General features: G+C 34.0%; 1 protein-coding gene across 1 annotated transcript in view; it reads right to left on the reverse strand.

Annotated features, from left to right (window-relative positions):
* Cap (Cbl-associated protein) overlaps positions 1–16,931 on the reverse strand; it is a 160,622-nt gene that overhangs the window by 57,215 nt on the left and 86,476 nt on the right. Inside the window, exons 7-11 of the mRNA XM_076306627.1 lie at positions 16,382–16,398; positions 12,781–12,891; positions 7,137–7,184; positions 1,031–1,233; positions 189–381 (exon numbers count right to left, since the gene is read on the reverse strand). Of these exons, the coding sequence (XP_076162742.1) occupies positions 189–381; positions 1,031–1,233; positions 7,137–7,184; positions 12,781–12,891; positions 16,382–16,398 (572 nt within the window). The remainder of the gene's footprint in view (positions 1–188; positions 382–1,030; positions 1,234–7,136; positions 7,185–12,780; positions 12,892–16,381; positions 16,399–16,931) is intronic.

The raw sequence follows: 16,931 nt of genomic DNA on the forward strand, positions 1-16,931 counted from the left end.
GCTTATTAGATATAGTAGTGAAATACACTTATAGTTGTAATTGTATCAGAGGTGTTTATCTTGTTTTCGAACATTCCGATGTAAGTGTACTTCGTGTGAAATTTTTTATTCTCTACACATTTTTTTCGGTGAAAGAATGTGTCTTGTTTTATAATTATTTATTTGATGGATCTATTCTAGTGACTTACCCCTTGCCTTCTGTAATAGCGTGATGGTTGGATTTTGAGCGCGTGGCAAACGAGGTGTCGAAGCCAATGAATTTAATCCTTGCGAAGGAGCTGAATGTGAATTGACGATTCGTGAATTGCTCTCGTAACTACTTTGCGATAGTTCCTTTTTCCCTTCTTCAGACTGCCACGGTGGCGGTGCCTCGTGTGCAGTCTGCAAAATGATAACGATGCAAATACAATATAAACGAATGCTTACGCTGTAAAACAAGAGTGTAATAATATATTATCCAAAAAGATACATAAATAATATTCAATCAGTTATTTTATAAAATTTATACGAATCGTTTTTAAATCGTACTATCACACATAGTAATCTAACTGGAGTAGAAACGTGTATAACACCACATTTGAATATTCAAGGTTCGGATAAATCATTTTTGAAATGCATTACGATATATAAATAGAAAATTACACAGATTTAATATTTAACTAAAAACAGATATAAATATTAACGATAATTCTTTCGTGCAATTCTGCAATTTTTTCAAACAAAGATCTTTAAATGTAGTATTTTAAAATACGATCCACGCTTGATAAGATAAGTGGATCTAAAAGATTAATTTTCCTCAACAGCGTATAACAAATTTTATTTTTCAATTTTTAGTTTATCCAACCTGGAGCAATGTAAAATAACATCTGATAGGAAAAATATAAGATGACAATATTTTAAACAGCAGTATATTTTTTTTTTTATCTATTAATTTTCACACTCCGTAACTTCGGCGGGGCAAGAAGTTTAATACATGGTTTGAAGTTACGAGCACATAAAAAGGATCGTAGTATAAATCTTAATAACTTACTTCTTGCTGTGCAAGCTTTTTTCGGCTTAGAATGGGACTTTCGAATTGCACTGGCCGAAATTCCTTTTTCTCTGGAACAGGACTGGCTCCAGCGCTGGAAGGTGTCCAGACGGGTGGGATTCCACCATCCTTTTGAGACTCTTTTCGTTCGGGGCTTGGCTCATTTGGGGGTGGCGGTGGCTCACTTCCAGGTGACCAAACGCCTAACAATAAGAGTTTACGCTGTTAACTGGTTGGAGAAAATAGGTATTCCAAAAGCAACGATAAATGTACATTCAAAAGTATTGAACGTGATCAAACAACTATGAATAAAACAATCGAATGCAGTAGATGTTTAGGTAAAATAGTATACTTCGAGAAATTATTTTAACAAAAATTTACGTAAACGTTAGTTTCAAGTTAGGTTTTTTTATTTTAATTCGGGTAAATAGTATTTAAAATAAGTATTTTATTAGCAAATTGCATAAAGATTAACCAACATTGTGACTTCAACGCTATTTAAATTTGTTGAACGAATTAAAAATAATAATTATATGTCGTTGTTTTTACAAGTTATTTTTATTTCATATTTATCTCGATCGTTTTTATATGTATCGTTTTACTTTTATATTGTTTAAAATTATACGTGACAATAGATATTAAACGTGTAATTTACATAGTTCATTTATATCAAAATTGCAAACAAAAGAAATGTATAAGAAAGAGAGGAGTGATATATAGCGCGCATGCGTTATTATTGTCTAAATTTTGTTTCCATTCTTTACAATTACTATGTAAAATTATGTATCGATAACTCAGTCAAGAACTATCATCAAGTCCATTGACGTTGCACTTTTTCTACTCATTGAAGTACTTCATCGATTCTTCGTAATAAATTATTTCTAATAACATCGTGCAAAAAACTTTAGGTCGAAGAAGAAAAAAAAAACTGAATAAAACAGACTTGAAAACTACACTGTTTCTCATCCGTTTGAATTTGCTCGCTATAAGATACTAATGTTCCTAGAATCTCGATTCGCGTTACGTTTTATTATTCCACGTAACACAGGAAATAACAGTTGTGTATTTGCGCCCATCGACGATCAAACCGTATGATAGGTTCAGGTTTTGGGTAAACAGCAGTTGACTCGAGTTCAAGAAAGCTGCATTAGGGTCTTTGCACCGTACTAGACAGCAGACGTTGTGGCTGGTCCACGTGAGTGCAGCGAGAACGAGCCAAAATCAACATTCGACATCTGTAGGAGACTTGCTAATCTTGGCCGCGGAAGCGTATTATATAAAGAATCGTTTCTTCCCCGCCGATTCCTCGGTCCATTACGTCAACCAATCGCGAAAAAGGGCGGAAGCAACTTTTCGCGTGCACACTGACAGTAGTAATTATCCAGCCATTAGTTTCCCTTCGCGTCATCTTGGAAGGGTCATTAACTATTCGTGCTTCCTTTGGACGTGTTCAGTGGTTTTATCGAATGAAAAGGGATGGTTAATTCTCAATCGTGTAACGGTCAAAAACTCGATTCGATGGGTACGATTGATAGAACCTCCATTATCCAAATGTTTTACTTTCGTGTTAAATTTACACAAATATCGTAATAATCGAAATGTGTTTGACTATTCGAACATTTCACTAACCAACGTATGCTCGTGGTGGAAGATTCTTAACTGGGAAGAAAAATGACCACGATTAACTCTGATCCCAACAATTTAATACAGTATTGCTTCTCAGGTTGCCACAAACTCCAGACCGAGCCTCGACAGCACGAAGGACACGTAGCTGACGTAGCTGTTCTAGGAATTAAACGGGTGTTATTCGTTTCAAGCTCGCTCATCTTTGTGTGCGCAGGACCGTACAGAATTATTGCCAACTAAAGGGCAAATGGCCAAGTTAACATTGCTCCTTCTTTTTCGCGCGCCAAGGCGCTTGACAGCTGCGCGACACAGATGCGTAGAATTATTATGCAGCTAACCGCATAATGGGGCGACTTTACGCTCGGGTCATTCCACGTGATATCGGTCACTTTTTGCAGTAACATTTCGGATACAATATATCCATTTAACTTGGATATATTGTAAACTTCAGCGGTATTTAAACGTATTTCAAAGAATTTTTTATAATTTAAAAAATTCTTGATTCTACACCTGTGGTGAAATATAGGTAGAGGTAATTTTTTCCAATAAATTGTAACTATTGAATGAACAAACGAATGAGAACCAACTTTTGGATACTGAAATTAGTTTAGTTTCTTTCCATTCTTTGATGGATGGAATGTGATGAGATTAGGTGAACGAATAAATATTCTACCATGTCGATGAGCATCTAATTGAATAGAATATTTATACAATATTTTACTTTTAGCTCTAAGAATAGACGTTATCTCAATGTTACTCCAAAAAGATATTTAACTAAAATATTCAAAATATTACTTGTATGTAAAAAATTCAATAAGTGCACGTTGTATTATTCAAAAGTTTCTTTCTTCGAACAGTTATATTCTCTTACTAGTTCATATAATGGAGGCTCCACTTTGATAAACTTTAAATAAACTTGGGTTCGAATAATCAACACAAGCAGAAATTACACAACTTCTAATCTCTTGCTTGATCGAAGAATTTAGAAACAATTATATAAGATATTCATGCATGTTTAATATACAAATATTTACGCTCAACAAATCGTGCATATTGAAATACACGTAAATTTAAGCAAACATTCATTTAAGACACGAATACATTAATCGATCATTCTAGATACACAAACACGAATGTTGTTATTCTCTTCTTTATTTGTTTATAGCTACTTTTATCGCATACAATCAAATTTATATTGGCATGTCCGTTTCTTTTCTTAACTCTAGAGAACCGTATCGCATGTTGTGAATCATAAAGTAGATTATCATACAACCATACATAACAACTACTATTTAAACTGGCAAAAGGATTCGGTATACATAACCTAGTGTGTATATCTGTAAAATTAACAAATGAAATGTACCAGTAAGTATTCAAGTGTGTAAAAGTAACGTCAATTAGACATAAAAGAAAAATTTCGAAGCAAAAGCAGTTGAAAATTAGAATTTTTTAAGTAAAAGCAATTAAAGTTAATGTAGTAATTGCATGATAATATTTAGTGATAATTTACGAGCAGCATTGTAGCGATAATTTTAGAAAAGTGGCGCTTCGTGTTAGTATATCGTAGCATACAGATTTTATTTAATCTTGGATTAGATCCACATCTGTTTGCAACATCTTGTATACATGTGTACTTCTTACTTCCTGTGATATAACAATGAAATAATATTAATGCGATTTGAAAGCATTTCAAGATGTGTCTAACGCGATGAAAACTAAATATCTAAACTTTCTCAATCGTATAAGTCATATAAAAGTAGTTTCACAAATACAAGGACAAAGTTATATAGTAAGCAAAATTTACAACAAGAGCCAAAGACGTTCCACAAATATAGTTTGTAACTTAACTGCCTTTTTATAGCACACTCTTGATAGAGTACCTATCATTTAATTGAAACGTCAGACTGTGGCTTCTTTTATCAATGATCTCACAAATTTTCAATTGTTTATTAGCATAAAAACGGCAGCAGGTTCTAAACTTTAATTTAAAAAAACTAGTTTTGATGGGTTAATATAATATATCAATATAAAGATCCATCTGTTCGTGTTCGTGTTTATAAACATTGACATCATCATGACTTGTTTGACTTTTATCTGCAGAGCTGCATGAAAAAGTAATTGTCGTTGAATGTAATGAACATATTTTTCAATTAAAATAAGAAATTGTGCAGACATCGGAGCAACTAAAGAGTCATAATAAATATGTTCGTAGCTAATAAACTAACAAACTAAGTTGGACCAAAATGAACTGAGGCCCAAGGCCACTGAATTGTTATCTCTCGTTTCTTCGTAGAAATGTGCAGGCCTCACTCTCTATTACACACAGAGAGAATCCAGAGTGTGACCTGACGTAATTTGCAATCGAGGAAGTAACCTTGAACGATTAGTTTATTTTGTTTCTGCTATAGTTTGACCACCTCTGATTATGCAATGAAAATTTCGTATATTGTAACGGAAAAGACCTTCGTTACATCTCCAAATTTAACACGTGTCAGTATAAAATATTTTAAACAAATATATTACGAAAATCTGTTTTTTATGACCTTCTTATCAGCAATGTCTGTAAAGGAAGAACTAACAAGAAATCGTTATTTGTAGAGTCACTATCGGACACACTATCAATTGGTCGAAATTTCCAATCATTCCCAATCATTTTCAAATTTTTATAAATTAGTTTACTAAAAATAAGTACTATTGAGCATTTCCTGCATTTCCTCGATTCCCTCTGTATAATTTGCACAAATGATTTTGCCACCACACTATTTGTTGCGACAACAGGAAACAAGCTGCAGTTCATTTGGTGGGACCTTGGTAAAAATAGAATTTCGTGGGCGTTGATATTAAAGCACGTCTAATTGTAATTGGCCATCGGGTACTATAACACAATACTGAACTGGCTTTCTGGAGCAAGATGTTGCAAAGGATGCCAATTTTCGTTTCAATTAGTTTTAAAATATAATACTTGGAAAATAAGGTAATGTTAATAAGTGTAACATTGAACGGATTCGCTTGTTTGCATGCAACAGCCTTGTTACAAAGATTCAAGGAAGAGATATTCGCGATACGGATACATTCATTATCGAGAAAGTAAATTATTTTCTATCGTTTCTCTTTTGCTTTCGTTCTACTTAATTATGAAACAGTTTTCATGATTTAGACAATATTGTTCTCTGTTGTAATATTGTATTTATCTGAATACTTTTGCTACCATGATGTAAGAAAAATAAATGTATTTTATCCCGATGTGAAAATAATTGCATTGCATCTGTTGATATTACAATAATCTTTATGTAACAAGAAAATTATTAGAAGGAAACACGTGGTTGTGCAATTTTTATTTAGAATGTGTTTGTTTACTTGACATAAACGCCGACAACAGGTCGGTTTGCAGTATTAATAAGAATTGTATGCGAGATGTAAAAGTAAAATTGAAAATTATTAATCTTGTTCTCGCATAAGAAACAAATTGTCAAAAATTAAAAAATTGTCTTTGTGGACGTTCTACTTCGATACATTTGTATAAATTTGTACTGTAACGATTATAATTGACATCCACAGTTATGCATATTTAAACGAATACGTAACAAAAGCATGAAGAATTACAGTTTCATTGAACAAACTTGTCAAAATAAATGAATTTATTAATCTATTACTCATATAAATTTACGTGTATATCCAACTGCAGTAAAGCTTTAACATGTCAAGTAAATATTCTAGATGCAAAAATAAAATCTGTAAAAGTGAGGCTTTACCGATATTGTTATACTTATTAAAAAAAGAAAACGTCCTACTTCAAATTTTGAATTTATGTATACTTTAAAGTCTAATGATAAATAACTTGTTCGAAGTTAAAAGCAATTTATATCAATTTAGTTACAAAAGTTCCCCATTTTAGCTACATTTTAAGAAACAATATCAATACAATTTTCTCTAATTTATATTTCATAGTGTTGATCAGTTTGACTTGGCAAAGGCTCAATTTATACATACATAAAAATTGGTTTTAACACCACAAATTTCTTCACTTTTTGATTTATGTATATTGTTTAATGGAGCAAAACAAAGGGAACAATTCATGTAATTTGAAAAATTCTTCTGGAAGGGATCACAAAATTTCATTTAATCGAAGCGAATAATGAAGCAGGACATTGTTTCTAGTTGGAGTTCTTTAATTATCAAAATGTGAATTGAATTTTTCCTGAAATCAAAACATGAATGACTATAAACGCCGACGAGTTTGTTAAATTCTATTCCATCTGATTAACAATAGCACGTTGAACTTTCATTAAAATCAATAATTGAAAGTTTTCAAGTTACAGAAAATTTCCACTGCAATCACATTGATTATAGTACTGCGCAATTTATTAACATAGTCTGTCTCGTTGAACGTTATCCTTTTTCCTTTAAAAAAAAAAAAACATACAATTCACAAGAGTACAAAACATTCGGTTAGTTTCACACATTTCGTTTGCAACTTTACCTGGTGTTGCGGACGAAGCTTTAAACGTAGGAGCGAACATAACGTTCTCTGAAAATATTAAAAAGGGTTTTTAAGCATTCGGCCAGTTCCGTACGTATCTGTTGAAAGTATCTAATTACCATTAAAAAAGAAAATAGTAATGAACAATTACAACAATAAACTATCATGGTCGGTACTGAAATTCTAAAGAAATTAATAAACGCTCCACTTGTACGATATAAGTTAACATAATTAGTTCAACATGAAGTTGTCCTGCTTTCGACGATATAAGAACTCCTATTTGCAAAACTAATTGAGTTTAATACAACGTGAAAAGGTAGCAAAGTAGAGGAATTTCAGATAGAAGATATTAAATGGTATGCAAATTATGGTACATCGAGTCAAGGTTACTGTGATCAGCTTTATTATTAACAGTATCATTCTTAATCGCATAGAACGATTCCAAGAATAACAATCCATGGTACTTGCTACCGTTAGGTATTAATCATTTTAACACTGTCAAAATCAAAATTCTGATTGTGATGTGTAATATATTTTGTTGGTGCTGTAAATTGACTTTCAGCAACAACGTTCGAGAAACGTGTGTTTAGTGTTTATAAGCGCTTATACTAATTCAACGCGATCAATTATCAAACATTTATCTGAATAAATTAAGAATGAGTGTAGAACACAATAATACCGTTAATTACCGTTTTTGTAGTAATTGTACCAATACAGTGGGATTTTTAAGAGAAAACTTTATTAAAAGAATCGTCTGTGTTGGTATGTTCATCAATTGCTTTGTCTATTTCAAATGCTCTATTTAAAGGTGATATCCGCATTGACATGCAATGTGACCTTTGGAAGCATGCCACAATTACTCCTGTTGGATGCAGCATTTACGCGTGACGAATAGAATCCTTAAGGATAGTGTAAAAATAAGTATTATTCTGATTTTAATGCGCAAAGCTCATAAAAAAATTTAAGTCGTTCTAACTGGTCCCCTTTCCTTGGAATATTAACTATCATTCTGTTTTGTATATGTTTTCTATTTTGTACATTTTCATATATCTATTATGTATATTTGAAAATCTTGGCACCTATCAGGATCGATAGGAATGAACGAGATAAGAACGCGATTATCAATGAGTAAGAATAAGTTATGTCCAAATGATCTTTGTAATCAAAAGTAGAAACATATTAAAGGGTTGATATTTTCTAAATTTTCTTCGAACAATTTCATCGTCCATATTATGATAATATGTCTATCGTTAGAAATTTCAGGCAATACGCCTATCTTTCGAAAATGAATATAAGAATGTGGTAGTACAACGTTAGAAATGAAAAGTTTCTTTTAAGTAGAACGTTACACATTTTTTGGCAATACATGAAAACGTATTTCAGGAAATATTTATTTTTGTCTTTATATTCATACACGGTGTAGGTACGTTATTCATATATGGTGTACGTACGGAGACGTTATTCATCAAGATAAAGAACATACTAAAGACTTCTCAAATTGCTTCTTTACGAGACCGGTGCAGGCCATTAATACAGAAGCAAGCTTGATGAGTTTCGAAGGCAAACGAGAAGGGCTAGAGATAGAAAAACGGAAAAAAACGCGAACCGGAAGTATCACTTAAAATGTGATACCGAACATTGAATCTCTACTACGAGCATCAATCACTTCTAAACTTGAAAGGTCTTGCGACAACAAACTATTCAAAATTAAATAAACAACGAGAGTCTTTGTTCCCTTGTTCTTAACTTTCGAATGCATATGATTGCAGAACTGCAGTATATTAATTTTTTCGTTTATATAAACCTTGTAAGATACTAACCATGTGTTTCAAGTTGTACTTTTACGTATTCAATAATTTATATTGAACAATTGGTTCTAAATTCTCGACCAAATTAATGAAAATGTTCCCCGACGTTAGAATTCTTCAAGGTATGCAATATTGTACGAATTTCTACACAACCTTCTTAGATGTCATTTATGAAAACATTTATTGAATCATCGATGATTTTTAATAATGTCATTCGTTGCTAAACGAATCGTGAAATTTGAAAACGAGACAAGAACAACTGACAGACTAATAAAACATGTTTGAAAAAGTTTCCGCGCGAATCAAATTTCGCGGGCGGAAAACGCGAAGAAACGGAAACAACGAGAAGCTGACAAACGAAAATAGCGTGCAACTTCTGCCTCGACATACGTATATTACATTTTCGTGCAATCTGTGGAGCGGTAACGTGACACCTTTATGTAATCAAAACCGGCGAGCTGCTTTGTGTTTTCCTCTGATATTTCAATTTTCACACGCTCCATGGAAACACTTCTCGATGCTTCAGTTGCTATAAAATAGTTTCGAGTATTCGTGGAATAGTCGAAGTTGAAGGACCCATTTAACTCGATGCATTAACTGGGAAAATTGCACTTGCTCCATTAAACACTGTTTCGAACAATATCCCTGTTTAAACGAAACATCAAAGTTCAACGTAATATATAATCACTTATAAAAACGTTACTCACCCCGATTGTAAATATTCGCTAACATTTATCCCAGTTTTTTTTCTAATTTGAAATACTAACTATCGAATGCATTATTAAACATTTCGCGAGCTGCATCGTTCAAATCAAGTATTGAAAATCTGACGGGTCTCTTAGTGACATGAAAATAATTAAGAAACCGATAAAAGTTATCTCGCGAAGAATCACCGAGACATAACGCATAACATAAGAATACACGAATGTAACTATTCTGAAGTAAATATTTGCGAGGAATAGAAACGAAGAAACACAAATAACACTTCAAATCTACAAAAATTAATACCTAGAGAGTCATTATCACTCTAACGGACGATTATCGAAACTCTTCCTCGCGTTATTTATTCATCGAAATGAACAAAACTTCACAATTTCGATTCAATCCGCTATCGACCTACGGGAACTAACCTTTGCGAGGGCATCGTTGCGTTACATCACGGGAAATTCAATAACGAATATTTATTCGCAATTTTTGCTATCACTTCCTCGTTACCGTATCGAAAATAACTCGAGTGCACGTGTACGCGTACGATGGTATCTCCCGTGGAGCTGAAAGGAATATTTACGCGACCCACACGGAATTACGCGAAATTACGGGAACAATCGTCGGGTGAAGTTGAAACGCCACTTGCAACCACGGTGGTACGAAATGAAAACGAACGAAAGATAAGTGTCCGTCGAACGCCAAGTCCAAGAGTCGGAAACGTTCGGTCGAGTGCGTCCTAGTTTAAAGCGGATCTCCACGTTCGCAGGACAACCTGTTGAACGAATCCTTAAGGCGACGCGAAGTGTCTCGAATCCTACCACTTTTCGCGCCCGTGCGAGAGTCATCGTGACCCCGCGACGCACACTCACTTTTCTCCAGCATGGTGTCCGTGCCTCCGGTCGTTTCTTGATCGTTGGGAATTCGTGCTCGCGATCGCGTATCGCGCGAGGATGGAAGAACCTCGAAGGACGACCGAGGACTGAGAGGCGTCGCGACGCTCGAAAGCCCGACGGCGACGCCGCCGCCATCGCCGCGCTCTGCGTCGTTTAACTACGCAGAACCGGCGATTTAGAATAGGCTTGTGACGCGGCTCGTCGAAAGACACGAAAATTCGCACGGAACCGTTCACCAACGTGCGAAAACATCGTCACCGGCGTGCTCCACTCTCGTACGAAGCTCATGGGACAATTTCTTCTTTCGTTTCAATTACACGGTCGCTCGTGCCGTGAATCGACCACCGTTCTACCACTAGGGATGCTTGTCGAAGTTACTCTATTCGAACAGCGAATGCGATTGAAATACTCGGTGAGTATGAATTCGAATACTGTGGGAACGTTACTCGATTACTCGAATGTATCGAATTATCCCAATGTGCGAGTTGAAACGTATTTCGTGAAGATAGATATTCAAAAGGATATAGTACGATTATATGGTTTAATTTATGTTATAGTTCGTATTATACTTATCTTCGTCGTTATTGTATTTTTTTTTTCTTTTTCTTTCTTCATTTTTTCCCTATTTAATATCAGCGTTTATTGGGAAATACATCTCCAGTCTCTCGACCTCTTATCGATTTTACTCTTTTGATAAAGATTAATGTTTCGTATTTAATCGATAATTGTTTCTTTTTACACGATTGAAATCTGCCCGATATTAATGTATATTACTATGTATCGATGTGGTATTTATTTGAATAATCAAATTTGAAAGTGAATTAAATAACGGATAGTATATTTAATTTCGAGTTTGATTCGTTTTACTCGGTGCATTGTATTTAATTATATTTAGATGAAAATAGAAACAAACGATCGATACCTAGCGATGAGGTTTTTAACGGGCACGGTTACCGTATACATTACACCGATGCTTATCATGATTGCATAACATGCAAGAACTTGATACCTACTCTTGTATAATTGTTTTCATGCACTTTGTTTGCTTAAGTTTCTGCAGAATCATATTCCCCTAGTTTTTTCTGTATACTCGATTATAATACGTCCAGGCATGATTCTAGGAAAAACATTTAATTGCATGAAATTTTATTTTACCTTCGGTTCGTGCAAAAAGTACTGTTATTTCTACGTACAGAATAATTCGTTTTGGTAATCTTGCGTATATATGTGGTTTTAATTTTATATGTTTTTACATATGTACTTCCATTTACATTTCCTAAATTTCTCATTTACACACGATTAACGCAACATTTGTAAAAATAAGAATATGAAAAATATCACATTACAAGTTTCGATTTTCCTAATACTCGTTATTTTTTAATGCACTAATGGTCTTGGCCTTGTGTAATTGAATTCCTTACACCGGTACTCTTGTTTAATTGTACTCTGTGATATATTTTATTATTTATCCTTTAAATTTTGCAACACTTTAAAAATTGAAAACTTTTATTAAATTCGATTAAATAAATGGATCTTTTTGATGAATTTTTTTTATCCTCCTTCTTTGATAGATTTTCTTTGATCTCTCTTTTTATTTTTCATTGTCAAATTCCGTTTCACTCGTTTAAAAAAACAAAAAATAAATGGTCACGAAATATCTCTGATTTTTTTTACTTCTATTCGTAGACACAAAGCGCGCGGAATATATTAAAATTCAACTGCCGGGTTTCTCACAAATATGTAAATGCAACCCGTGTCAGAAACATATGTTCTGGAAACATAAAGGAAAGAAGAGAAAAGAATTCTATTATGAGAAATTACAGAGAGAGTTTTTTCTTTCGAGCTTGAAATTTAGACGTTTATTTAGACATTAAAATAATTAAATTCAATTGTACGTCAAAATCAGTAATATTTATTATAAACTCTTAAAATCGTTGAAACGTGTACAATTGAAATGCACACCTTGAGAATAATTAATACGTTCATAGTTTTAAACGTGGAATCTTGAATACTTACTTGCCAAAATCACGTATTCGTATGAAATATATAATACAAGGTACAAATTTTTACCAAAGAAATTCAAGTATTTTATATTTAGAACTGAAACATTTATGAAGAAATTATTTTATAAAAAAAAAAAAATAATTATACCGAAAAGACGTTTTCGTTTCGCTTTATTTTTACTCGCGATTGAATTGCATGCTTTACTTAATCAAACAAAATCGTGAGACGCACCTTTCCCAAACAGAAATCCTTTGTTGATTTTCAAAGCACTGTCAATCTCGTGCAGCAGATCGCTCTCATTGCCATTTTCCTTTGCCGCAAAATCATAACCACTCCCTTCAACTAAGAAAGCATGCCCAATATGACGAAAAAAAAAATGTACAAAATATAAGTGTATAATATTGAAACTTTGTAATCTCCAAAATGCAGTTTAGCGAAGTTCAGAAGCGTTAAAATCTGTGCTCGTGGAATATTATACGGTTTCTATCTGTGACGTGTTTAGGAACGTTGAAAACACCCCAGTTACATTAATCTAAACTGTGAATAATTTGCTATTTTTAACGATTTAAAAACAGAAATACACTTACAAAAAGTCTAAATCGTATTCTACCCTGAACAAAATCCATGATGCAATAATTTTTTGTCTTTTCATTGACGATTATTCCAAATGTAAATAAATGGAAAAATATCACCGGAAAAAATGATTCTAAATTTTAAAGGAAGAAAAATTTAAATTGATCATAAATATTCCACGATTATCACTTTATGTTAGTAAATTTGTTAATGGTTGCCGTGCTACGCTACGGAAAGCAAAAAAGTGCAGATAAGTAATGGTTACGAATGATTTGCATACGTATAAACAAACTGACGCATGTTACGATCGTGGATCGTAAAAAAAATGCACCTAATCGTTCCTTCGAATGTATATTGCATAAGCACTAACATTACAATATTTGATTAGAGTAATACCTAAAGCATGGCATATTTCCATAATTCATTTGAATTTTTATGTCAACGAATATCGATTAAATTTTCATGGCAGCTGAATAACCATACCGTATTCTCTCTAATAGCTCCATGAAAGTTCTACATTTCTTGTTTCAAATATATCAAATGTTTACACGGCCCAAACTTGCGAAATGCACAATTGTGGAACGTTCCGTGTTATCCTAATAGTTCCAAGAAAGTTATACATTTCTTGTTTCAAAAATATCAAACGTTTGCTCAGCTCAAACTCGCAAAATACACAACTGTAGAATATTCCGTGTTATCTTAATAGCTCCGATAAAGTTCTATATTTCTAGTTTCGAAAATATAAAATGTACGATCAGTCCGAACTCACGGAGTACACAACTAAAGAAAATACGTGCTAAACTCGTCTGGTATTATTTCCTGGAAAGTTTCGAGTCCCTTACTTCGGAAGTGTAAAATTCTAAATCAGTCCACGCTCACGAAAAAGAGGTTACAATCGAAAAATTACACCCAGAGAACTCGAACGGAGAGGCAATGGTGCACAAAACCGGTCACGAAGTCAAATCGGTGTGAAACTTTTGAAAGATCTCGAAATCTACAAGGAAATATTCGAATGTGGGTCTAGAATGTCTGTTTCGGTGCGGATCGACGGAAAACAGAACTGGTCGGTGTTACGGTAACGAGGTAGCTCCGAAAGGGTGAAGGTCTCAAGGAGATACGGCTAAATCGGCGGATGTAGTAGGTCGTGTCGCAATTCGTCGGAAATAGCCAAAATCGAGACGGTGGTTCCGCCGTGAGGCTGGACGCGCGACGAAACGTTCTACGAGCACTGGCCTATTTCTCGATGGTACCTATATTTAGGTTCTCATTCTCGAATGAATCATGACCGTTGCAACCGACCAACCTGGGCCGGTCGTTGTGATTCGGCATCGAAGAAAAATAAATCGTGGGCGGTGGATATTTATCCTGACAGCTACTGGGTATTATTTTCTAGGCTCGAAGGGAAGGTGCGAGGCTGGTTGCCTATCTTTCGTTCGACGATCTCATATTTGCGATCGTAAATTCGTAGCCATCGTTGTACAAGTTTTCGTTACCTAACATTAAGTTTGCGAAATACTGCCAGGCTCTGCCGTAAACTCTGTCACGAGTACATTGGGCTATTGTAGAAGAATGAGAAACACTATCGATTTCAACCGATGAAAATTGTTTACCAAGTCAACAACAGGAAAAAAGTAACGGTAATATTTAAAACGGCCACTCTTTCCAGTGATACAGGCTTGTAAACGATGCGACCAATCGGCTATCTCACCACCCACCGACTCTAAGATTACATCAGAAATTTTTGTCAGGGAGATTATGTCAGTTTTTATGAGAAGTCTTGTAGACTAGGTTTTCAAGCCCTGACCACAATTTATAGTGAAACGGATTCAAATCTGGGCTACCAGAGAACCAGTCTTCGACTAAAATGAAGTCTGGAACATTGTACCATAGCTATTCTTGAATTGTTTTTGCTCTAAACCGAGGGCTTGAGAAACTCACCTTCGTCCTTGGAGGAGATACGTATTTAGGAATTTTACTACTCCTTTGAGCAATGCGTTTGTTATTTGCAAAATTCATTTCAGTGAATCAAGTGTCCATGAATTCTGTATACCAGATTAAGAATAATGTCACAGATCGGTTATAAAAATATACTTTCCCCTTGCACGAGAAACCTGGAACACCTTTTACTCGATAGATTGTTTCGCGAATCGACGACCTTCTATTCATAATCCGAAAGAATACATTTACACGAAGATTTTTTTCTTTTCAATTTCTAGTAATGAAGTTACACTTAGTACGTAACATCTTCAACTACAATCGAGAAGCAGAATAAAAATAGTATCGTGATTCTCTAGAAATGCGTCCATAAATATCTTTTATAGCTTTGAACGTCAAAACATGCTCCATTGAAAAAGCAACTTCTAGTGTGCTCAAACTGACACCTGTCGAGGAAAGTATACAAAGTAATATGTAAAACTGAGAGTACAACAACAATACGAAATCTGTGAATGTGTAATTGACACTTCGTATGAACTTAAGTGCACACTCCATTTTCATATCATAAAATGAAGAAACTAAAAAGGTAAACTCGTAAAATTTTTTTCAATTAAAGCATGACCAACATGAAAAAACTTTAAACTCAATTTCAATCGAATATAAAGGAAGTATACAAAATAGAAATACTAGTATGTATATAACGAACGAATTAAAAGTTCAGTGTTGATACTTCTGCACGAATGAGTATATCCAGAAATAATGAAATTATTTAATTCATCAATTTTAATTATAATCTAATAGAGAGTGATAATATCTTCAGTTATATTAGAAAAATTATTTCAATTACAACCACTTATAACGAAAAAGTCAAATGAAGATACTATAATAGAAAATTTCACACGGTGTTAAAATTCGTCTACCAGTTTACCACACTAAGAATTTCCATGGTGTTAGGCAGTAATTTTCGTGCTCTAGTTGTACCGATAACCTACGACCCTTGAGAGCACCGACAAACCTATCTCTCGGCACTTGTATTTTATTGGCAAGAAACCAATCTGTGTCTTGTCTCTTGTGTCAACAAATCATTCTTCTCGATTCTATACCACCTTTCTATCTCTTACCAAGTACAAGCTATATGAAAAAGAACATTTGTTTTTAAAGCTACTCTTGTTAAATATTATTAGTCTTTCTTACTGCATCTTTTACACATCGTTATCATGAATTTAGAAACATTCTGCGTATCATTTTGATTTTTACACACTCGTCCAGCATTATAATATGCGTTGTATTATAATCAAAGTTTGAATGAACTATAGGTACAAACTTGAAGAGTTCGCTGGACTTATCGAAAGAAACTTATCCCGATAAACGCATACCGGAAAGCTGATAGTTTTAGCGCCACTCGAGCTTCATCATTCGTAAGTCGACAATTTTTCATACTTTATAAATACAACTAGACATGTATTCGGCACAATGCTGACTCGCGCTATAAAAATCTGACCCCTTTTCGAAGTAATTGAAAATATAGTATTAAATCTGGATTATTTATAAGGAAGCATTCATCTAAACCAGAGCAGCTATTATTAAGCATTCCGAACTCTGGTTTCTATTTCGAGGAAGTATTGCTATCTGTATTGAGAGACTTCAATGGTGCCTTTTACTCTGAATTCTTATCGGAAAAACAGATAATTAATATGGAAAGAGGCTGCCTAAAGTTAATAAAGGCGACAGTGATTAAAACACCATCATTGGTATCGAGAATAAAAATCACGATTATTCTGACGACGCGATAATTGTTGCAATTTGTCTACATTGGTTGCTATACGCATCGGCTCATACTACGAGGACCGATAAAGAATGTCCCTAAGCGAAGT

Source organism: Ptiloglossa arizonensis, chromosome 3 (assembly GCF_051014685.1).
Source record: "Ptiloglossa arizonensis isolate GNS036 chromosome 3, iyPtiAriz1_principal, whole genome shotgun sequence".
Classification (NCBI taxonomy): Eukaryota; Metazoa; Arthropoda; class Insecta; order Hymenoptera; family Colletidae; genus Ptiloglossa; species Ptiloglossa arizonensis.